The 24,205-nt window shown below is 44.7% G+C and overlaps 2 protein-coding genes across 2 annotated transcripts; both read left to right on the top strand.

The window, feature by feature from the left end:
* Nucleotides 1–34: 34 nt before the first annotated feature.
* Nucleotides 35–2,941, top strand: LOC133411768 (complement receptor type 2-like). The gene is made up of 9 exons (XM_061694447.1): nucleotides 35–39; nucleotides 95–279; nucleotides 678–746; nucleotides 817–918; nucleotides 1,164–1,220; nucleotides 2,131–2,292; nucleotides 2,487–2,648; nucleotides 2,754–2,779; nucleotides 2,879–2,941. The coding sequence occupies exons 1-9, from the start codon at nucleotides 35–37 to the stop codon at nucleotides 2,891–2,893; spliced, it is 783 nt and encodes a 260-aa protein (XP_061550431.1). The 3' UTR covers nucleotides 2,894–2,941.
* A 6,642-nt stretch (nucleotides 2,942–9,583) lies between these two features.
* tmem275a (transmembrane protein 275a) lies at nucleotides 9,584–13,816 on the top strand. The gene is made up of 2 exons (XM_061694534.1): nucleotides 9,584–9,904; nucleotides 11,583–13,816. Exon 2 carries the CDS (start codon nucleotides 11,638–11,640, stop codon nucleotides 12,259–12,261), a length of 624 nt encoding a protein of 207 aa, XP_061550518.1. The 5' UTR covers nucleotides 9,584–9,904; nucleotides 11,583–11,637; the 3' UTR covers nucleotides 12,262–13,816.
* The last annotated feature ends 10,389 nt before the right edge of the window (nucleotides 13,817–24,205 follow it).

The following is a 24,205-nucleotide window of genomic DNA, read 5'->3' as shown; positions in this document are numbered from 1 at the left end:
GCCGGTTTGTGAGCGTAAGTCCCATCGTTTGCAAATGTAGTCAATCCGATGATCCCTTACTTGCTAATATTTCATTGACTTTATTGACAGGAAGTGAAACATCTTGCGATGAGCCACCTAACGTCCAGCACGCTGTTGTCCTTCAAAAGTACCAGGACATATTTGCAGCAGATTCTGAGGTCCGCTATGAATGTGAACACGGCTACAGCTTGGAGGGAACAAACGCCAGGAAGTCCGTCTTTTGCGTAGCTGGATCCTGGACAGTAGCTCCGAGCTGCAGTAAGTTGGAAAACTGTCCCAAGATAGACCAATAATCTTTACATCAATAAGGATGTTTAGGTTGAAAACAAACAAACAAATACAATCAAATAAATTGTCCATTAGTCTGTAGCAATCAATGGCCCTCATTCAGGTGCAAAAGTTTAAAGTTAGACAAAATGCTATAAGGAGGAGGCAAAAGACAAATATATTATTCGACAGATGATATATAATAAATAAATAGATATTCTTAGACAAATACAGTATTAGGCATATTAATAATCATTTTTCAATCATTTCCTTGATCGTTTTAATTTATAACATTAAATATCCATGTAGGCAGCATAGTAGAAGAGTGGTTAGCACTTTTGTGTGTGTGTTAACTTTTTTATTTATTTATTTATTTTTATTTTTTTAAGAAATATCCAAACCAGGTGCTGGAGATGATGTGGACACATCGGGTGGCATTAAAAAACCTGTTGATGGAAGTAGGTTATGAACACATTCCAATAAATTCTTCAATTGTATCAAATTAAAATGTTTTGGCTTTCCTGTCAGGCAGAGGAAGGGGGCGGGGCACTGCCAGCGCCGCCGCCGGTGCCGCCGCCGCCAGGGCCGCCGCCGGTGTCGCCGCCGGTGGTTCCACAGCAAGTGAAACAGGTGGGAGAATGAAAACATATTCTCTGGCAATAAATCTGGAGGAGGATATGGTTTTAATCAGTATTTCGCTACCTTGATTGAGCCAGGCCACATGTTTGACATCAGGAAAATCTCACAGTGTAGAATCAAAACGAGGCTTGATATCAGGGGTTATTGTTGTTCAAGCCATCCAAAAAATTCCATCACCTGTCCAGCCTCAATGTAGAAAAACGTCCGAAACACTTCTTCTTTTTCCTCTGATCAAGGATCTGGAACCACTTCTGACAGGACCGAGAGCACGAGCTCACCCATGACCGTAGCAGGTAAATATTATATCAATGTACAAGTGCAATTGTTTCTGTCCAGGAATGCAAGTGAATGACAATAATTTGGCATCTTTATCAAGAAATACTAATCGTAAAATAGTACAACTGACCATTCATTGATAATGATACAGTAATTAGATTTTAGCATGAAAAATCAAATTTTGGTTGTGATTGCCTGGCAACAAGTCCAAAGTCAGCAGGGATCATTTTCAGCTCATCCGTGACCCTGATGACGAAAAAGGACGGATGGATGGATATCATTCTGGTTAAAGAGTTTCTACAGGTGTATTAAGCATTACATAAACCCCCCAAAAATTATAATTGCCAACACTTTTAATTGAAGGCAGCTTTGGCATAAACCTTACACGGGTGGTGGGCTAATATTTTCTTTAATAATGAATACTTATTCATCTTTTCAGGAAAGATTCATTTGAAATTGTTTTAATTAAAAGATATCTAATTATTAGATTTTGTTCTCATTCTGCTTTTACATAAAGTCCCTGTAAAGTGAAAATAAGAATGTCTTAAAAAAAAAAAAAAAAAGCTGAAGTGACGTCAGCCCCAAGTGTGCATGTTTTTAAGTCCAGGTTAAAAACTCTTCTTTTTTCCCATACTTTTTACAGCCTCTTCACTTTTCAATTATATTTCTTGCATTGTATGCTGTTTTCATTGTATTTCTATGTTTTCTCTCTCTTTGTTTTAAATGTTTATGAGCTGTTTTTTTTTCTTTGTTTTTAAATGCTTTTACTCATGTGAAGCACATTGTGTATGAAATGCGCTACATAAATACATTTGCTTTGCTTTGCTTTAAATTTGACAGTAGATTTGTTGCTTTCGTTACAAATATTTAAAATCCAAGAGGAAATATTTTTACCTTACTTTACTTTTTTTTTTTTTTTTTTTTCAGTTGTCAACTGTGGATCATACCCAAAAGTTAAAAATGGTGATGTCGTGCGACGAACTGAAATGTTTTTAAAATATGCGTGCAACGGTTTTTACAAAAGGGTCGGTCCGGAGAAAGTCATGTGCTACAATAACAACACTTGGTCAACACTACCAACGTGCAAAGGTAAGTCAACTGACCTCTACTTTGTCAAAGTAACGCATGTACTAGTAAAGTAAGAGTCAAGTCAATTTGATTAGAATAGCGCCAATTCACAACAGACGTCATCCCCCAATATAAAGTACATTTCTAAAGGTTAACATACTCATGTCCATAAATAAATGAAATGGATACAATTTCTCCTTCTTTATTTTGTGCAGAAGCATTTTGTCAACTGGACCTTGATGAATATACGAACTACAAGTTCCAAGAATCTGGAACAATAATTCTAAAAGAACGAGAGACCAAGAGCGTTGCGTGTATCTGGGAGAACTTCAGCAGCCGGATTACATGCGCTCAAGGAAAAGTTCGACTGACGCAATGTAAGTACACGGGACACCACACTATGCCCCTTCGTTACCCATGAGCATATAAATCGCATCATTATCATTGCTACTTTTACTACCCGTCCCCCTATTATCGCTTAGGCTGTCATTACATGGACCATTATTACGTAAGTGTTATTCTCAGACTTTTTTTAAATATACATTACCATCAAGTGATTATAAGCACATTGTTTTAACTTATTTTCTGTATTACGTGTTGGAAACAGCAAAGGTGCAACTAACGCATGGTCATCCCTCGGAAAACTGCCTCTACGTGAAGACGACGGTCCAGAAACAAACGCTTTCACAATATGTTTTCATTAAAAAAAAAAAAAGAATTCTGCAGATTTCCTTGACATTGTCTGCAAGCTTTTCTTTCTCCAAACAAATTGGGGCAGCACGGTGGGTGGCGGTTAGCAGGTGTGCCTCACTGTTTGAATCTCGGCATGTGTGCATGTCCTCCCCATGCTTGTGTGCGTTTTCTCCGGGTACTCCGGCTTCAGCCCTCATTCCAAAAACGTGAATATGAGCGTGAACGCTTGTTTACTGTATTTACAGTGGGTACGGAAAGTATTCTGACCCCTTTAATTGTTTGACTTTCTTATATTGCAGCCATTTGCTAAAAAAAAAAAAAAATGGAATTGTTGAACTCTTAGCAGATTTATGAAAAAAGCAAAACTGAAATATCACACAGCCATAAGTATTGAGACCCCTTGCTGTGACACTCATATATTGAACTCGGGTGCTGTCCATTTCTTCTGCTCCTCCTTAAGATGGTTCTACATCTTCGTTGGAGTCCAGCGGTGTTTGATGATACTGATTGGACTTGATTAGGAAAGCTGTCTATATAAGACCTTACAGCTCACAGTGCATGTCAGAGCAAATGAGAATCGTGAGGTCAAAGGAACTGCCCGAAGAGCTCAAGAGACAGAACTGTGCACAGGCACAGATCTGGCCAAGGTTACCAAAATAAAATCTGCTCCACTTAAGCTTCCTAAGAGTACAGTGGCCTCCATAATCCTGAAATGGAAGACGACCCTTCCGAGACCTGGCCGTCCGGCCAAACTGAGCAATCGGGGGACAATAGCCTTGGTGAGAGAAGTAAAGAAGAACCCAAAGATCACTGCGGCTGAGCTCCAGAGATGCAGTCGGGAGATGGGAGAAAGTTCTAGAAAGTTAACCACCAGTCGGCGCTTTAGGGCAGAGTGGCCCGACGGAAGCCTCTCCTCAGTGCAAAACACGTGAAAGCCTGAAGGACTCCAAGATGGTGAGAAATAAGATTCCCTGGTCTGATGAGACCGAGATAGAAATCGTTGGCCTTAATTCTAGGCGGCATGTGTGGAGAAAACCAGACGCTGCTCACCACCTGTCCCAACAGTGAAGCACGGCGGTGGCAAGGTTTCGAGTGTCACAGCGTCACATCAGCTGGTTACAACAGAGGTAGAGAGGAAGTGGAAAAGTCACTGGAAGAAATTGAGAAAAATAGAATCACATTCTGCCGTTTCTGCTCCTTGTTCGAGACCAACAAGTTGTCCAAGAAGTACGGAGACATTGTGGAGGAAAAAAAGGTAAGAACTTAACTTGTAAAGTTGATACTTTATATAATGCATTGGGTTCATCTTGAAATTCAACCCAAAAGTCGAATAGCCCCAGCCTTTTGTGAAAAGGACAAATTGTCATCTTCTTCACTATGGGGTTATCGTGCTTACCCTCCTGTCTCCTCTGTTGCCACGGATACACTATTCCTATGGCCACTTTAATGGTTTAAGCCACATTGTAGAAGAATCCCAATCTTTTAGCGAACGCTCCTTCAAGTAGGTGCTTCATGTAAAAAACATAATTCGCCTGCTATGCTCAAACGGTAATACGCTCGTGTACCCACCGGGCGCAACATTGGGCACACCTGCACAATCCAAACGCTGAGTCAAACTTGGACGCTTCCACCAGGATCACAAAAGTCTGGTCAAAATTGACGCACTGGAACTGCAATTCAGTTTCTGCTGAACTTTTTTCCACTTCATTTCTTTTCGTGCCTCTGGATACAAAGGCTTCTATCTAAAAAGCAAGGGCTCCATTTCATAATCATGTCACTTGTGTATCACTTGTGTTTTAGCAAAATCTCAGATTTCCAAAAATGGATCAAACGTGACACGTTCCATCGGTCGTACATGAAAAACACACCATGTGATGACTTGATAAGAGTGTAACGAGAGCCATCTGATGCCAAAGCTGGCATAAAGACGCTTGACTTGAGAGTCGCTGGGGCTTTCCGACGCAAACGCACGAGACCAACAACTTTGAATGCTTAATTTGTCTTTCTGTCTACATTTCAATGTGGCACATGACGGCTGATTCGCAACCAGGCATCAGCCTGGCAAGACGAGCTGACTAATGAGCGTGAACAGAATGTTCTTGGCAGAGTCTTTTCACTCCTTGACTGCTTCCATGACATTCTGACCAGACGCGAGCTTCACAGCCACCCCCAGGACCTGCGAGGGTTTCGTGCCAGCTCGCGCCGCTCATAAGGAGAAATCAATAAGTGTTAAATCGCAGGAAAGAGCCACTGAGAGGAACGCCAGCCCTGCGGTTGTGCTGTTACGTTCTGCTTCAAGTTGATTGCGGCGAACAAAACAGGCTCTCTGGTATACACTTTTAATACCTCTGAGTGAGGAGCGCAGACATCAGTTGCACTCTTGAGTGAAGAAAATCGCAGATGCATGCAAAACTGGAATGTTGAATATATTGAGAAATTGACATTCCATTTGCACACTGTCCTGCTCACAGTACATGTCATTTGAAGGTGAATTTGAATCAGATAGGTAGTGTGGGAAAAAAAACAACAGCCCCACCTGTAATCTATCATAAACATCAATCCATCAATTTTCATCCTCAATATGGTCGCTAATCCCGAGAACGCTTATTGGTGATTTATTCCTGCGTATTAAAGAATTGTTTGGGTTTAAAAAAAAAAAAAGATTATTTTTCTTTTCAATACACTTATAATGGGTGTCAATTATCCACGGCTTTTCGCTATTTGCGGTCTGGCCCGGTCCCCGTCCCCGCGAATAGCAGGCGTCCACCGTACCCGAGAACTAGCAAACTCCACACAGGAACGCCGCAGCGTGGATACGAACCCGCGACCTCTGAACTGTGCTAAGCAGTCGTTCACCGTGCCACCTATAATGTAAAAACTCAAAAGCTCATAAATAATCAAAGGAACATACTGTGGGATCTCCATAAAAATGCAAATGCATTTTATGTAACATTTTAACACTGACAAACAAGCGTAAAAATAAATTCACCACTTTTGATATGAAAACACAAAAACAATAAAACACTAACTTTTAACTCGAAAGGCAAATGGTGAAGTGAGTCAAATGTTCCCATCAATCGTTTTCGACCTTCTTAATGTCACACAAGTCTAAAAATAAGTTAACCCCTGTAAACAACAAAACACTCTGCCTAATCTTTGATAGCAAGTGACGACATGTACGCTGACTCTGTTTAATTTGACTGCCTAAATTTATAGACGGCTGGAACTCGTTTAAGCACAGCATTTCCGCAAAGTCCAAGTTTGCAGTTGTCCTCTTTATGCTCGCAGCTAAGCAGGAGAATCTACCAACGAAGGGCCCGAGTCGACATTCAAACCCGGAACCTCGATGTGAGGAACAGATTCTAACCTGTACACCCACCGTGCTACCCCAATTTAAAAAAAAACAACAACAATAAAAAACTGACAGTGTCTTGACGAGAGGGGTAGGTTATGTTCAAGATTAAAATAAATATGCGTTGCACTCACAACAAACTAATCATGATTGATAATTTTTGTTGTTGTAAACTAGTTCCCCTCAATTGTATTTCTTTAGTCTGTGATTTGCAGCCCAAACATGTGTGTAGCCACTAAACTTTGTTTTCCTTGATAATGTCAGGTAAATTGTTAACGAATCACAGCCTTTCCACCGCAACGTGACGACTGGCACAATAGGGTTTTTGTTGCCTGCCCAAACCAATTAGGGGAGAAACAGGAACATTGCCAGGTACAATGGACATTCTCCTCGGATGTTGTCACCATGGTAACCCCGGATTTGCGACGTGTGTGACACATCGAATGTACGTCATTATTTAAACATCCACATTGAGTGTTGACAAAAAAATAATTTGATGTATATGAAGTCAAATGATTATTTTTATTTTTTGGGACATTTTATCCATCTGGAGTAAAAACAAGAGCCAGGGACTTGTTTGGCTTTGCAACGCTGCCCTTTAACTCCAAGTTAAGAACATAACAGGGTACACGCGTCACAGCTGAAATGATTGTTAAAATGTGAGAGACCCCACACATGACAGGGGAAAAAATGGCCATGTGTGTGCTTGCTGCTCTTTTAGTGTGTGCTGTGGCAGCACATGGCACACAGAACCATATCCATAACCATATACAGTACCTGCAATTGCGAGTCTCCCTCTCCAAAGCAGATGCCAGTCGCAGTGCCAAGACTAACTTGTGAGAGGCAGCGTGGTGCCACAGGGCATCCAGATTGCCGGAAGACACAGACAAGAACAAAGAGTAGTAGTAGTAGTAGTAGTAGTAGTAGTAGGACAACTCACAGATATGAAAACTCGATTTGGCAGCGCACTGTAGCAAACCCACCCAAGTGACGTGCCTACGTGGCGGCCACGTTGGTGCATGGGGGCAACGTTCCCATCAAAGGCAATGCATGTACATTGAAAACATATCATACCTTTGACTGACATTCATGAGTTTGACTTCTTTGGTGTTGTTGTTGAGAACGTTTGAAAAAAGAGCCATAAACATTCTTAGCTATGAAAGCTCAGTCCCAGTTCCCTTGTTGTGATTGTACGGTGCGTGCGCAACCGTATTCAGCACAACGTGCAGGCATCGCTGTTATTTTGGTTTCCGTGCCATCCAGAAATATGGAATGCGCTGACACTTTGCCCCCACTAGCTTTGACGTCGCTATATGCTCACAGCTCCAAGGGGCGTGTGGTATGAACCGATTTTTTCATATCTGTGGTCATAGTAGTAGTAGGAGTAGAAGAAGAAAACTAGCTATCTGATTAGCTTATCTGGTCACTTCATTGCATTGGCAAACTCTTCTCATTGTTATTTTTATTGTGATGAATCCTTTGCGAGACACGTTATGGGTTATAATCGTTTGGGAGTTTTTATTATACTCAAGCTACATCTTTCGTTTTGACTTTTGCTTTTCAAATTCAGTTTTAATTCATTTTTAGAGCAGGATAGTTTCTATTTTTGAAATAAATGCTTCCTTTTAGCTTACTTTTGAACTCATTTTACTATTTGGTATAAGCTGTGTATTTGTATTGCACACCACTCAGAGAAGCCGATGCCGTGCGGACGTCGGCCAGAGTGAAGGGCCACGCGAACTGCGCTCGGGCGGCGGCGGGGTCAGTCGCTTGCTCAGGCTCGTCACAAGTCAGGAAGCAGACTAGCATTTACCCAACAACTCGTTGCCATTTGTCTGCAGCAGAATTCACACCGTGACATTCTGGTTTCAACGTTCTGACAGATGACCTACTGCTGCCTTCAAACAAAGGCTACAAAAACTGATCTGACAGTGCCCCCCACCCCGAATATTAAAAACAAAGTAATGGCAGCAAGACCCACAAAAAAAAAAAAAGCTTCAAGTGAAAGCTGCAGTGAAGGGAAGCTAAAAAGTATCCAGGAAGGATACGGGTCCCATCATTTTTAGTCGTATTCAAAATGGTCGTTATAGTTGCAATTAATGATGTCTTTGTTGATAAACTCATCATAGAAGAAACGCAGCATAAAATGGTTGTAATTCTGAAATGTACGCCTGCCTGTAATGTATAAATTATACTGAAACCGACATTTTCTACTTCAACCACATTGTCATTGTTTTATTTCAGATACATGCGGTGGTCTATCTCTGTCATACTTTTGAACCTGAGTATTTTTTGTTTTGTTTTCATCGGGTTTCCCACCTGATTTTGGCATTTGCAGCCGATGAATTTATTCATACTTATTTTATTAAGTATATATATATTTTTTTTATTAAGCTTCCCGACATCCTGACACTGATAAAAATAAATGAAGCCCTGTGGTTCCATTTCTACGCAGCTCATCACATCACATCGTGTTCTCATCCCACAATTAAGGAACCATTACGGTTATTATTCCGACAAGAGATCAGTACATAATGCAAGATACTTACATAGCCCGGTTCATGTTTGACACATGCACAACAAATGTGTACAGACACCCGCGTGCAAGCATAACGAGTGACATCCATTGTGTGCACCCCGCAGAGAAAAATAATACAATTGATATTCGGGACATCACAGGCCTATTGGCCGCTGCACGGGAAACGGCGTGATGAAGGGGATCGCTGGCAAACATGGCGGCATGCTGGGAAGCTGAACAACATTCATTAAAACTCGTTCGCTGCCATTGACGGCTGTTGAATTCAAATATCCATGTTAACACGGAGGACTGGCAGCGAATGAGTTCAAAATGTTTATTGAACTTATGTGCAATAGATTGGCAGTGAATGAGAGTCATTATTTAAAGCCAGTTTTTTATTTTACCATATTTTGACACAGTGTTAATGTGCCGAGAACCGAGAGGGAATCAAACTCTGGACCTCTCGTATGCCAAATGCCAATGTGGAGGGAGCTCTTCTTATTGACTTCACTCCGAAAATAATATTTATTGATCTATTCATTCAGTCATATACTGCACCATTCAATCAGCACATCTCTTGACAGCGCCCTTATGAAGACAGAATGCGCAATTGGAAATCTTATCGGAGTACAAGTGGACGTGGTGTGTGGACAGTTCAATTTCCATGTAAGGTCCACTTTAAAAGAAAACGCGCGCGCACACACGCGCGCCCACGCAGACGTCATGACGCACATCCAGAGGTTGACAGATGGAGGTGAACTGCTGTAGGCTCCGAGCTCCGCATTCGGAGGAGCCCTGAGCTTTTTGAGGTGGTCCAAGGTGCTCGGTTCGGATGGCGAGCGGCTCCCGGCTCGCCTCCTGGCCGCCGATTGCACGCGTGTCATGACTTGCGCCCTCGAGACGGCGGATGCAGCTGAGCAAGCAAAGAAAGCTGCAGTCGGTGCACAATCTGACGTCCGAAGCTTCAACCATGAAGGGACCCCCCGGTGTTTTTGTTCTAACGGGGGGCATTGAATTTTTTATTCAAACACCGCTGAGGAATGGACAGCTGACGTGATTGGACATATAAGGTAAGGAGATGTTGGCTGATGTTCACACCTATGCAGACAAAAGACAAAAAAAAAACACACAAAAAAACCTAATGGGTTCAACGTGACTGATGTTGTTATTTTACACAGTGTGCATCTCCGCCTCGCCATATGTTATGGAAGGCTTGCTTTGATATGAGGTCAATGTTGAATGTCGCAATAATACTCCACTTGAGATGCAATGATGACGTAGACGGGAACGAAAAACAGGAAACATTTTGTTCAATTTGATCAATTGGACTACTGAATTCAAATGTACTCGAGCTGTTTTCATTTATATATATATATATATACTGGAAGTTTAAAAAAAAAAAAAAAAGGTAGCAGATCTCCTCAAATTTGCCAGATTTGTAAATGTGACTAAAAGATGTCAATTCCGTGCGGGGCGGCCATCTGCCTCAACTAGGGAGAGCGAGAAAGAGAGAGAGATTGAAAAAAAGAAATAAAGATAAAGAGAGCATAGAGGTTCGGAATGAGCAAAACCTATTGTAGTAGTATATAATTGTATGTATTATGTTATAGCTTATATCCCATCCTGCATCCTCCAAGTGTTTATGACACTGAAAATGTCCATCCACTAACCCTGTGAAATGTTCTCAAGACGCAACCCAAAATCCAAACATGAGCCAGCGAAAGAGCCGTTGGCTCTCAGGGATGCTAAATATGTTGCCAAAGATCATTTGAGGTGTGTCACAGAAGATAGCGTACAATATATTTCATATCCAAACTACAAACTACGGGTTTCCCCGGACGGTCCAGCAGCACGTCGACGTCGCGATCCCGCGGCGTTTGCTTCGTTCAGTGCGCGAGAAGAGGTGAGAGTTGTGGAATGTGGCAACGTGTCGCAAAAGTCGCAATGCCCCGAGCATCTGACACTTCCTGGCCGAGAAGAACATCGCCGTGCTGGAGCCACCTGACCTGGCGCCGCGTTTTTTTGCCGTCTGTTTCTGAAGATGTGGACTGCATCGAGATGATCGTGAAGAAGGAGCGGCGTAGCATTCCGGAAGAATCCTTCCAGGAGCGTACGAAGAGAAGGCTGCGAAAGTGCGTTCGACTCCGACGGGAGTTACTTCAAAGGGGGGGAAACTTCGAGTTTGGCTTTGAAATCAATCTTTTGTGGCACTTTTCCGACACATCATCAAACGGTAAGATTAACCCTCGGAAATGTTACCCAGAATACAAAGACAATCCAGCGACGGATCTGTTTGCTATCAGAGGCGCTCAATATGGTACCGACGAGAATGACGCTATAATACTAAACCTTTGAAATATCATCACAGTTTATCGGTACGCAGTGGACCCCTGCTATTCGCGGGGGGATGGCGACCGGGAATAGCGAAAATCTGGGATAATTGATGGCCGTTATAATAGCAGTGAAAAAAATAAATATGTTTTTTTTGTTTTGTTTTGTTTTGTTTTTAACCCAAAGCATTCTTGAAAAAGTGGGGATAAACGGCCAAAACCCGTTTTTCGGGTCGATTACTCTCCAAAAAAAGAACGAGAAAAAGGAAAGAAAAAACTGAAATTGAAATTCAAAAAACAAAATCAGCAAATAGGAGAATTCACGGGTGCCGAAGCGCGAGTACGAGGGGGTCCACTGTTGTTTTATCCCTTACGCCTGACCCAATCTTAAACCCCCGTCGTGTATTGTCATTTACAGACAGAGGTGTGAATCGGATTCACTCAGAACCTAGCGGAAGACCGGCGGCGACACCATGGTCATCACCGATAGAAACTCGGGCGCGGCCGCGTCCAAGAAGGAGCCGGCGAAGGACAAAAAGCGTCGGGCGTCCCGCCTGCACGGCCTGCCGTCTCCGGCCCTGTGCTGCGCCTGCGGCCTGTGCATCATGCTGGCCGGACTCAACATCACCTTGGTGGGAGTTTTCGCCTTCAGGACCCTGGTGCCTTCCGCCAACCCTTCCATCGTCATCGGACCCATCCTGCTGCTGGTGGCCTTTTCCTTTTTCGGGGCCTGCTGCGTGTGCAGCCGCCTCCCTCCTCCTCCTCACAGCTCGCGCGGGGCCAAGACGGGCGCTCGGGGCCTGAACCTGATCGGGAACGACGGGCCGGCCGGCGCGGCGGCGTTCGAAATCGAGACCAGCGAGCACACGCTGCAGGACACCACGGCCGTGCAGCTCAGCCCCACGTCCTCCCCGGCGTCCTCCCGGGGTTCCGGCTCTGAAAACCAGGCTCCCGACGGGTCTCTGCTCGGCACCTGCCAGCTCTTCACCATGGAGACGGACGGCTCGCCGGATTCTAGCGGCGCGACCTACTCGGCGTCCGCCGCCTCAGGAGGGGAGGTGAGGCTCAACCTGCCACGAGAAGAAGTGGCCACCTAGACCCGGATCTGGCAGCCTGCGTAACTTCCTTGCCGAGTGTGACTTTCTCCTCTTGTTTACTTCGGCACGGGGTTCGCACATAACCGACTTTTACATCTTGACCGATTTTTTTTAATGTCAGAGCACATGACAAGAAAATAACAATCGGCAGGTGTGCTCCTACTGCTCTTGTCGTGTGTGTTGTACTCAAGATGATCAATGCAGCACACCATACACGTAAACAATCTTGAGTGTCCTCCCACCATCAAAAGCCATCAAAAACTTCAGGTGGCTTCCTGATTGGCTATCGTTCGGCTGACCTCGGTGTTGACCGCATACATAAAGATTTGAAATTCTAAATATAGAACAGGTTTAATATTTACGACTGTTGGTCCCTGATGGTTTTCCGAGCAGATCAGAGAGGAAAAATCACTTTTAACACCCCCCTTCCCCCCCGCAGCGCAGGATAATCCATCCATCCATTAGCCGTATCGAGAGTTGATTTTGGGTGGGAGATTGAACTGAACTGAATGCAACCGGTTGCCAGCCAATCGCTGGGCACACATAGAAAACAACAGAACATGCCAACTCCGCACAGGAAGGATTCGAACCCCCAACCTCAGAACTGTGAGGCAGATGCGTTCAATACTCATGCACTGCGTCGCTCACGAGATAATTGCTCAAGATAATCTTTTCGAGACATCTGACAATCGGGCCTTGGCGGGCTCATCGGAAAAGGGAAAAATGCTCAAATTCGCCCCAAATATAGGAATGTGTGTACCCCGCTTAAATAGGGATGGGCATAATAATTGATTAGTTGATTCATTGAACATGAATAAAAAATAGTTTTGGACTGATTTACCCCGGCGTTTCTAGTGTTGCTGCAGCGACGTAACCTAAATTTGGACGTAAGTTGGAATGCGCCGTCACTAACCTACATTAAAGTAGTCGTCTGACATCATTACAGTAAATAGTTGTATGAAAATGAATGGAAAACAAAAAGAAGTCACGCTTGCTTTCTTGTGCCGAACGACAACGTATTCTTATGCCGCTGCGCAAAATCGTCGGTTGCGCACTGTTCGTAGCCACGAAACCGCGTACGTCAGAAACCGAGGCGCCCCTGTCGTTCTTTTGCGACCCACCCAATACTGGTTCGCTATCCGCTTTTGGGGCCCAACCCACCAGTTGAGAATCGCCGCCATAGCGGATCGGGGCAAAGTAGTTCAATGCCCCGGAGCCATGTCCACATTGTCCAAAGTCATTATTTCCCACGCTGAACTTATCCTTCGTGTACCATCTCAAGATTTTGCATGACCGCATTGCTTTTTATTTGGAATATCGTCTGAAAGAAGTTGTCGAGCGCCAGTGTGCATTCGTTTTTTTGTTTGCAAATGTGAAAGATTAGAAAGCAAAGGTTAGGAGTGACAGGTGGAGTCGAAGTGCACCAGCAGTGACATTTGCCATTTGAATAGCAAATCCATTTTTGGGCTGTCACCGAGATCATGTGATCACGCGAAGGGCACAACGACAGCAGATTCCAATTTGGCCATCTTGTGTCTGTTGATAAAAAGACGTCACTTCAACTGTGTTTTCATTCCTCATATATGTTTTTTTTTTTTTTAAAATGGGACGAGGACCGGCCTTCATTTTTCAGGTTGGGACTTTTTGAACACAGCTTCTTGGCCACAAAACAAGCCGACAGCGCTTACTGTACATCGCATCGACGTGAGATGTCTCGTTGTCACACTTGACTGCCCGGAGACTTTTGAAAGCCCGAAGTCCTGTGAAAGCGACGTTGCCTTAGCTTGAGCTATAAGGATCCAATTCAAGAGGGCTATTTTACAGCAAAAGGGCACGCTCGCTTTGTTTACAGAAAAATGTTGTTTGCGTGGCATTCATTTTGCCTCGCCGACAAAATAAACCTGCACGATGGAAATGAAATTGCTCCCCTCGTGTGCGTCTTTTGATCATCACAAGATCGGACGGCTGATCTTTTATCAGTTACGATTTGATTGTGCAGCTGTACCTAATGAGGTGTCTCGTGGAGTTGCAGACCTGTACATACCAGCATTCCTACTATTATCTATTTGCGACAAAGACTTTCTAATTAAAGCTTCTTGCATGTTCACTCGTACGGAAATAAAGGCAGCCTGTTTGTAATCTATACTTACAGTATCGACTGTACTGTATATACGTGTGCGTCTTTATTTCCTAACAACAAGTTGATAAATGTATAAATGGTTGTACGTTTGTAAATAAAAGTGCTCTAAAATGGAGGTACTTGTGCTTTTTGGGAGTGTTGTTTTTGGGCAACGAGCATTCAGAGTCACCTTCGCACTTTTCGGGCACAGGTTACAAAGTCGAGGCCACGGGGCTCAGATGTGGACTGCCGCATCATTTCATGCGGCCCGCTAAAGCACATCATTTGTGTCGACTTCTCATTTCTTGCTAAAATCTTGACCGCAATTACAAATAGTCTTCATTTTTAAGACAGTCGAGATAGTGACCATTTTTTGTTGCTAGACCCCCTTTTAATATACTTTGTCAATTGAACACCAGTTCAACTATTTTCCTTTGACTCCTGATTTCAAAGCTAGTTTCATTTGCCGTGTATGTAACCCTTTCTACAGTCGCCCATAATGCGGCGATTATACTGTACATTTACATGGTTTGAGAGTCATAATGGCCCTCGGAGGGAAACCCTAACTACGATGTGTCCATGGACAAAACTGATTTCGAGTCTTCAACGACGCCAGCATGTCGGAAGTCCACGGCAGCCAACTTTGGGCGGGAGAAGCAGCATACATCCCGGTTGGGCGCCATTTGCCACCTGTGTGCTCTCCCAGCGTTTTTCCGCTCACCCCGCTCGGCCGGCCAGCCACGCAAACCTATTTCAGGCTCTCCCGATCGCAGCCTCGTTGCCAGATTGTTCGCGACACACCTATGCGAGACTCTCCAGCGCTTTTCCACGGTTTCATCTTCTGTTGCCGACCCCGGTCGCCCCCGACCTTCCTGCCTTCACCCGGGGATCCCCTGAGTCTTTTGCCCCCGAACACCCGAACAGTTCTGCCTGAGCATTTAGCCTGTCCCCGTGGCAATTTGGCGCTTTGCAACGACCACAAAGTGTAAGTTTCCCCATTTTGCTATTTATTACCTGAGCCGAGACCCCTTCCCATTCGTCAAGCTCTTTCAATCTAGACGTTGACGTTAACTGCTGTTTAGCTGTACTTTGACGTTGGCTATATTGCGACACATCCGTTTCTTGCTGAACTTGCCGCAGTTGTGATTATAAATCCATTCCAGAAATTCCTGCGGTCCCGTGTCGCGCATTTGGATTGTGTACACAACCGTGTCAGACGAAATGAACAAATGAGCATTCACGCGTACATTCACACCTATGGACAATTTGGAGTCTTCACTGAACCTAACAGCAGCACACGTACAGTATCAATCAAAATCACTCCTGATTAATTGGCTGGAAAACAAAACAAATGTTAAAGATGTCAATCTGTCCCAAATTTTCTTTGGAAATAAAAACATTTTTTCATGGGTCATCTGGTTGTATTCATGTCTACCACGAGTTGGCGTCAGAGCTGCATTTATGACGCTCAAGTACGGTTGTTATTGTAAGACAAGCCAGCAGATGTCAGCAGACAAACGTTGTTTTAGGGAGGAGGTGGTACTGGATATGCTTTTTTTTTTGTTACACAAGATACAGCTTTCATAGTTTATGTGATGCACGACACTCAAACGAATTCCCTCAAATATTGCAAATAGCAGCTGAGCCTTTTGTTTTTTTAAATATTTGGGACTGGGACAGTCGAGAGAGAGGTCCTGACGTCCAATCTGCCTTTGGGCCTTCCTGCGTGTTTGCATGTTCTCCCCCGTGCTCGCGTGGGCATTCCGGCTTGCCTCGTCCTCTCAAAATCAGGTTTGATTACAGACAACTCAATTGCCTTGGGCCTGCCTCTCGCTCGAGGTGAGCTGGGCTCCCGCTGACCTGCGACCCGAACGAGGGCGGGCGGCCTTGTGTAGACGACGAACGGGTGGACGGCGTTAGAGATCTGTTGACCGTTGCAGGTATTTACAAGGAGCGTACGAAAACCAGATATGTTTTTATATAATTTGACGTAGCAGATGGTCGCTTGAGGCTGGTGAGTGACTCGCTGAGCCAGGTTGGAAAAGTCAGCCAAGATACTGAGCCTGTCACATACCAGCGGCACATAATTGGATTTTCTGTGCTTAAGCTTCAGAGGGGACGATGCATATTTTAGAAAAACACCAACCTAACTCCTCCCCCTGCCCTCATCCCGCATACTTTTCACCTCTCTCAGGTTTATTTAACGTTATGCAAATGACTTCAGGCTGCTGTCAATCGTGCACTACATCAGCCTACGTATTGAGCCCGATGGCCTTGACCGGCCAATAAACGCACATAAAGCATATTATTAAATGTTTAGTCAACTGCAGGTCCACAAAAAAAAGGGATGGGGGGAAAAAAAACAGGTTGACTGGCTTTACGTGAGCAGGTTTGTAGGTGAGGTGACTTGCAGCTCCCAGGGGAATATTAACATGTTTACATTTCTGCTGAGCAAGGGAGAGCTCACACTTTTCTACTGTGGTTTGGCAACCAAAAAAAAAGATCAAGAGGAGCCCAGCTTTTGACCTGCGAACCACCCTTGTCATTCCCTTCTTTTGCGTTTTTCTATCCACTTTAAGTGACAAAAATCCCGAGTCGCTAAACACCTGAGGCGTCGCATGTTGCGCCCTCTCAATTAGCTCAGCTCCAAGCGATTGCACGCCGACATCTGCAAAATCACAATCTAACTTTACAGGTAACATGACTCTTCGTAAAGTGCTGTATGCACGTAGCGGTTTATGATATCGCAACCGACCGACTAACCCCGACCGCTCTTGAAGTACACCAACACGACACAGCACCGTATCGTGACCAAGCGCCAGTCTCCAAACCGGATGGCGCAATGCGGACGCTCAGCTGTGAGAGGCGGCCGCCATGCAAAAAAAAAAAAAAAAAAATACAAAGAGGAAGAAAGAAGCCTGTTAGCTTAACTATTAAGTGAAATTAACCCCTGCATTTTCATGGTTCAGCATTTGCAAAAACGTGGGGGAACCTATCTTCCGTTATTCACCCAAGAACTCACCTATTCGCTGGCATAGTGAGTTGAGGTGTTGCATTTCCAAACCGTTACAACTGCTTTGAGCTTGATTTACTCGCAGATTTCCTCGCTCGGTCCCTGTATCCCCCACGAATAGCGGCTGTTCTCTGCACATCGGGGTTGCCAACTCTCTTATTTTGATTTGGCTGAATGACTTGGCTGACATGTTATAATCCTCTATTCATGTGCCGCGACAGCGCAAGCTTCAGGTTGCTTCCTAATTGGCTGTCCGTCGAGCAAATCATCACAGAGTCCGCGGCTTGTTTTGAATCGGAAGGGAGAGAAAGAGCTCAAACTCGCCCCCGATTATCGACACGGTCGATAATGTGTGATAATGTGGTTCCCCCTGTGGTTTGTTATTATTGATACAGATTTTGTCAAGCCCAGTTGTAAATTTGAAAAGTAGCTTCAGTTCCATTCCAGTCCTGTAGGTGGCATCACCGCACACGCTCAATGGAAAACAAATCGTTTTTCCAAATTTTCGGGATGATTAGAAAAACACAATTAGAATGCTGTAATGGCCACGGTGTTTCTGTAGAGTCCGTAAAAAACGGTTTCATTTGTGCTCGTAACGAGGTCACCATGACGTGTTGTAAGCATGTGGTAGTAAATATCGACACCTTTATTTGCTTCTTGCACAATCCCTCTTTCATGCGTACCGGTGACTTGGGCTAAAACGAAAGATAAGGTTGTACAGTAAGCATCGCTCAAGTAATGCCGCAAGCCGCAACAGCTCAATGAAGTGGAAGCAGCTCAGCTTCGATGCGTCACATTTGTCACGACAAGCTGCCGCACTCGCACCGGCACAATCGCGAGCACCCCGACCGACCGCCCTCAGAACGAGCACCGCCGCCATCCGCTCCCGACCGGATCCTGGGTTGGTGCGGTGCCGGCCGGATTGTTCCTGTGTGTGAGAACGCGCGAGGGGAGGAGGGATGTGGAGTGCAATCAAGCTGAAAAGATTAGGAGAAGACGAGCGACTGAGGGACTTTATGAGAACACACACGGGTTATATAAGCCTAACCCAGTTCACGCCGCTTCTGCAGCCAGACTGGGAGGGCGCCGGAAGGAGCTGGCGAATCTTTGCGCCGGGACCGATATGAAGCAGGCCCGAATGCTCTGTCGACTCAAACGACAACGCGCGTCATGTCGTACTTCACGACAGGTGCTTGTAACGCTGCTCAAGTCCAATTCTCCAAGACGGTGGCCGCAAAATACCCGTCAGATACTGTCGGAGCGCTTTGCTTGGCCTCAGGGCGCAAAGGTGGCATGTTTAACCCTTCCATACTCTTCATTTTCCGAGCCGTAAAGTAATAGTCTACATCAAATAATGCACTACAGATCTTTTCAAAATGAATGAACGGCCTGTCAGGCAAACGCAAAGTGTATTTGTGCGCTGTACGTCTTCTGTCCTTGAGGTTTGTGGATGATCGTTGTGATGCTGTTTCACTCTTTTCCTGTTTGGAGATTCGCCCGCGACACTTCGGCGACCAACAGCTGCGGGAACTTGTGCGAATGTGGTGGCAACACGAACGGTTCTCGGGACGGTTTCAAGCTCCCATTTGAACATTGTCGCCACGGGCCACATTGATGCCATGTCCAATTTCACAGTTCCAAGATTCCCTTTAGTCCCTCCTGTATTAGCAAACACGCTGGCAACTCCAAACTCCATTTTAGTCGACACGGGTCAAATCGGACCCGGAACAGATTCGGTGTCCTCAAACTCAATATTTTCTTTTTGGTGTATTTTGTGTCACTCTGGGAAAAGTCATCGGATTTGATGTTTAGGGCTGTCAAATGTCGTAACCGAACAGCATGTAAGTGTGACGACATACCTGACTTTTTGTTCGTTTGTTTTTCAATCAAAACCAATAGTGTTCTAAACGAAACGCTGCCGTGCGCCCGGCATCCTAATGTCGCTTACAATGACACCCTCGACTCTTCCGACTCGACCTCATTCGGTCGGCTCAACTGTTGCGTAACCCCACGTTGTCTTAACACCCCCATACGTGGGAATTGAAGTAACATACAAAAGAGAACAGTCTAACCACCAGCAATGGCTTTCGCGGCGCCACGGACAGATCAATTAGCGTCGGCAAGCGTTTATGAAATCAATGCTTTCCGCGGACCAATGCGCACGCTTCTTTCCAGCTCGACTCAACGCCTTCGACCCGTTCTTTGAATGTAATCCTCTGCGTACGGCCAACGGTTTGTTTATCCAATCGATGCAGACCCAAAAATAGAGCTTCTGTTTCAAGATGAACACATTTGGGGACGCAGCAACATGTTATTCTGCGACACGGGGTCATGGAAGTGAAAGTTGTGTAACTTGTGGGAGTGCAAACGCGTGTGGATCATCGATATTGTGACACACACAAGTTGGAGAGCAAAAGCAGAATGCGTCTGAATGCTGTGTTGGGCCCTCCTGGGGTTAGTGGCTTGGTAAACAACATGTCATGCCGACAGTCGCCAGCAGAGGCGTCTACTTTGTCACAGTAAACCCCTTTGGCGATGAATGAATGAAAAACACGTCTCCTCTGCAGACTGGCTTCGGTGCTCCACGTCGAGGCGGTCATATGCTGAGCATTGAGCAGAAGAACGATGTCAAGCCTTGTTTTATTGCCTGTCACAGGCAGGAAGCGGCTTCTTAAGCCAACTTATTGTCATTGCGACACAGTTTTATTGTACCTTGGACCTTGTATGCTCTGCAAATGTGACTTTCAAGGCCTTGGTGAATGCAAAATGGGTGTTTTATACTTAAGGTGCACCATCTAGTACAGTGGTCCTCAAGCTCTGGTCCAGGTGCCAATAAATTCTGATGTCGCATCATTTTTTTGTTTTTCATTCTAAACTAATTACGCCTCCTTACCTTTGCTTTAGGCCAATTAAAAGTTCTGATATGATTCGCGCATTTGTCCTTTTCTCACTCTCTTTGTACAAGTCGAGGTTGGAAAAATATTTACAGCTTGGAAGCACACGCGTTGGGTCCAAAGTTTCTAAATCACTGCTTTTTGCATCTACGATGGATGGAAATGGGCATCATCTCATTGGCAATTTTCAGCGGACTCTGTGGTTGCATTTCACCGGGCACAGAACGCAATGTGAAAAAGATTCTTCTCATTTTGGCTGTTTCTTAATAGGAATTAAACTCGCCTGTCGCTTTTTTACAAATAGCCTCGAGAGCGCTCAGAAAAGTTGCTCAAGGTAGCGAGCAAATCACTGCTTTGGCAACACTGACTGCGCTTTTGGAAACTTTCGCTTTCGGTTTGCAGCCCCGTTGATCGTGGAAGCGAGTGCACGTCACTCAGCAGAGACGGATACGTACGGAATTCAATCCAATTCGGTTACCTTTGAGGTCACACTTGGGTACATTTAGGTTGAAACATTAAAAAGCAAAAAATAAATAAAAATAAAATAAATCCCATGGCATTTCGGGGTACACTTGGTCGTTATGTTTATTTACTGAGAACCCCACTAGTGTCAATAAGTGATACGAATTGTAGGGCCCAAAGCCTCGGGGCACCTGGCCATGACACAGACGGCACGGTCATGAAAGCTCGCCACAAATTGCCGTTAAGCTATCCGCCGTGAAAATATTCCTATTCAAATGTAAGTGGCCCGTTGTTAGAGTTCCCGCACGGAACATATTCGGCCTCAATAACTTGGTCTCGCTTGAAAGTTGCCGGTTCAGATTGAGACGTACTTGTGATTTGCCGTGATAACGTGGAAACGGACGCATCGTATTTGCGTCGTTTTAAAGATGAAGTGCTCATTTTTGTGTTGATTTTGAGCGTCAGTCTTTGCCAGCCGTGGGCCTGTCGAGCCCTTTGAGACGCTTTTGTGATGAAGGGGGCGAAACAAATGGATTTGACTTGACTTGCCTGCCTTATAGTATCTGCTTTTGCCAGTTGTGGCAAATTGTGACTATATGTGGCAGCTGCGGGTAGCGTGCAGTTGGTAAAGGGTCTAGCTGCCCAACTCTTGACGGATTGGTACAGATCGTCCCGAAATTCCTTCCTCGTGGACACTGGCCACCTGCAGAAACAAGGAAGCGTCTCGCTATTGAGTTTTTGTCAGCGTCGCAGTTTGCCATGGCAGCGGGTAGCGGCATTAGCACCCATTACCTTAGCGGATGCCTCTTTCCAGGAGTCGGTCAGAAACAAATAAAAAGAGCCACGCTATACATTTGAATGACTTTCCCACAGTGGCTGGCCAATGCCGCAGCTCCCTTTTTCAAATGCCGAGACTCCAGGAGAGTCCCCGCTGCTCAACGGAAGACAGGAAAGACTGCAAACACTTTCTGTCCGCTCTGCCAGGCCCGCCAACAGGAGAGGAAAAGAGGGAGGGGGGATAATCAGGTCTTTATGCGGCGTGGGGCCGACAGGGGACAGTCTGAGTATTGTCCCGTCGGCCCCCTTCTCCCTCATGCTGGCTTGATTGTTCCTGTGCACCCAACACGTTGTGACACCCCACAAAAAACAACGGATGGTTCCGCGTCTACTTCCCCCGAAGGCCACGTGAGCCCATTGGTTGTCCACTTTAACCTCGCTCACAGTCGGTCCACTTATCTCGTGCAGAACATTAACGTAGAAGTAAAACGCGTAACAACGTGCGGCACGGCCAAAGCAAACTCCAAACGGAAAGGCTCACGAGACGCACGGAGACGTCGGCCCTGACGCAATCCGTATGACGGCCGCGCAACATTGGAGAACACGAACGTTGGCCTCAAAGTCAGTTATGTAACCTCGAGGGCGGCTTTCGTGCTCCAACTTGAATCACCGGGGACTTGCATGTCAATAGGACAACGTTTACTTGACAACACATACAAAGGCAGTTTAAGGTTATTAACGCTGCATTGACATGAACAATTGGGAGGTTTTGGTTGCATTTTGTGGTTGGTGAAGTACACGTCCCAGGTCTTATATAAAATTAGATTTTAACATTGTGCAAATTTACAATTGGACATAAGAAATGCGACTTCATTAGACACGTTAGCGGTACAGTAAGCTTTTTGAATAAAATTGTGCTGTGTTGTTAGCCTTTTGTTCAGACAATACCCTTGCAGAGCCCGAAATATAAACATGAAAATCTGTTTTTAGTTCCGAAAGCTACCAATGTATTTGCAGGAAATGTGCAGTGTATGCATACATATATGTAAGTATGTCACAACCGGAACAGTCATGACAGACCGCGGTGCTGTGCGAGCAAAATGTTGCACTCATTGTACCGCTAATGTGTCTAGCAGGGATGCACTATGCTTACATATTTATTTTTATGAATCAACATTTTACACTGATAAAAGGCTATTCAAAAGAAGACAAAGCAGTTGGTGCACATCCATGTTGTATTTCTTGACCAATGTACTAGTCCCGCATACACATTATACCAAGTACGTGACCGTCAAGCTCAAGGAAAAGCCCCAAGAACATTGAAAAATGATCATGTTGTTCCATTTATTCCATTTCATTACTTCTACTTTTTCTGTACCTTTTTTTTTGCAGCAGCAGCAGCATTATTTCTGTAAGCGTTTCATTATCTGAGGCTCACGCAGATGTTTGCTATTCCTTTCAACCTCCTGCTACTCACTAGCTCTTGGCCTTTAAAAACAGCACTAAATTCAATTCCTCTTATCAGATGACAAGAGTTGTTGTATCGGTGCTGATAGAAGAAGGAAAAAAAAGCCGCAAAGAAAGGCTGGCATGAAAGTGGAGACAAGACATTTTGGGTGTGTGACTGAGAAACCCAACAAAAAAAATCAGAAGGAACAATAAAGTATTGTTTGACTTTCGCTATCAAGTGGTCAACAGCGAATGCATCGTTCACAATAAACTAGTAATATGACCCACATTTGTGTTCATTGGCCAAGTATAAAGCAGGGGTTTCTCATGTGTATTGATCATAGGCCACATTGTAGTTATGCTCGCCCTCAGTTGTGTGCTTCGAATGATGAAACCACATAAATCTATAATTGGAATTGCACTGTTCAGTACAAGTCATGGTTCGGTTCACATTCGGTACAGAATGAGAGCAAAATAAAATGCAGCGTTTTGTGTAAACAGAAACACATTTAATGACACACAAAATGAAACACCACCAGCTTAAAAAAAAAAAGCTTTTTTTTTTTTGTTTTTTTTTTTATTTTTTAGGAAGAGCCCAGGCTTTCATTTGTATTTTTTCCATTTCAAATGTAAGTGAAGTTGTGTTTGTACTGCACTTCTTTGCCATTTCAAATGAATTGACAGGTGTGAAGTTCCGCCAAAAGTATGCAGCTGCCCGTGACGTACGCTAACAAGAAGCTGAGCTGCACTGTAGTTGTTTACAGACTCGCTAAGGCAATCAGTCACACTTCTTGTCCTTTGACTAATATCTTCTCGAATAATCACCCCAACATATTACTTAATTGCCCCTGCATTTAAATGATTATTTTTATGATGGATAACCCGTTGTGAACACAAAGACGAGGAAAATACGTGGCGAGCTTTTGCAACCCTTGACTTTGACACTGTTGCCGCTGAAAAATGAGCAATATTATCTTTGTAAAGGCAGAATTTGTCATATGGACTTGGACCGCGGCGTTGATTCCAGGCCACTTTATAAGCAAATTCGGCGACGGGGAAATAAGATGTCGAGACTCGAAGGAAACGGCTGCTTCCTCAACTTCTGCGGACTCATGACATCGCTGCAGCTGACTCGTAAGGAACATCGCTGCATCTCTTGCGTCAAACTAGCACAACGCTTACTTGAAAGTCGGCCTTGTGACGACGGTCTTGACGATGGCGCTTTTGTCA

This window comes from Phycodurus eques, chromosome 13 (genome assembly GCF_024500275.1).
Source record: "Phycodurus eques isolate BA_2022a chromosome 13, UOR_Pequ_1.1, whole genome shotgun sequence".
Classification (NCBI taxonomy): domain Eukaryota; kingdom Metazoa; phylum Chordata; class Actinopteri; order Syngnathiformes; family Syngnathidae; genus Phycodurus; species Phycodurus eques.
This window is presented reverse-complemented; position numbering and strand designations above follow the sequence as displayed.

What these genes read in the sequence shown, in the direction of transcription:
- LOC133411768 (XM_061694447.1), top strand. An exon ending in TAAAAAACCTGTTGATGGAA is followed by an intron (nt 747 to 816) that starts GTAGGTTATGAA and finishes CTTTCCTGTCAG; the next exon opens with GCAGAGGAAGGGGGCGGGGC. An exon ending in TTCCACAGCAAGTGAAACAG is followed by an intron (nt 919 to 1,163) that starts GTGGGAGAATGA and finishes CCTCTGATCAAG; the next exon opens with GATCTGGAACCACTTCTGAC.
- tmem275a (XM_061694534.1), top strand. Translation starts at nt 11,638, where the DNA reads ATGGTCATCACCGATAGAAACTCGGGCGCGGCCGCGTCCAAGAAGGAG.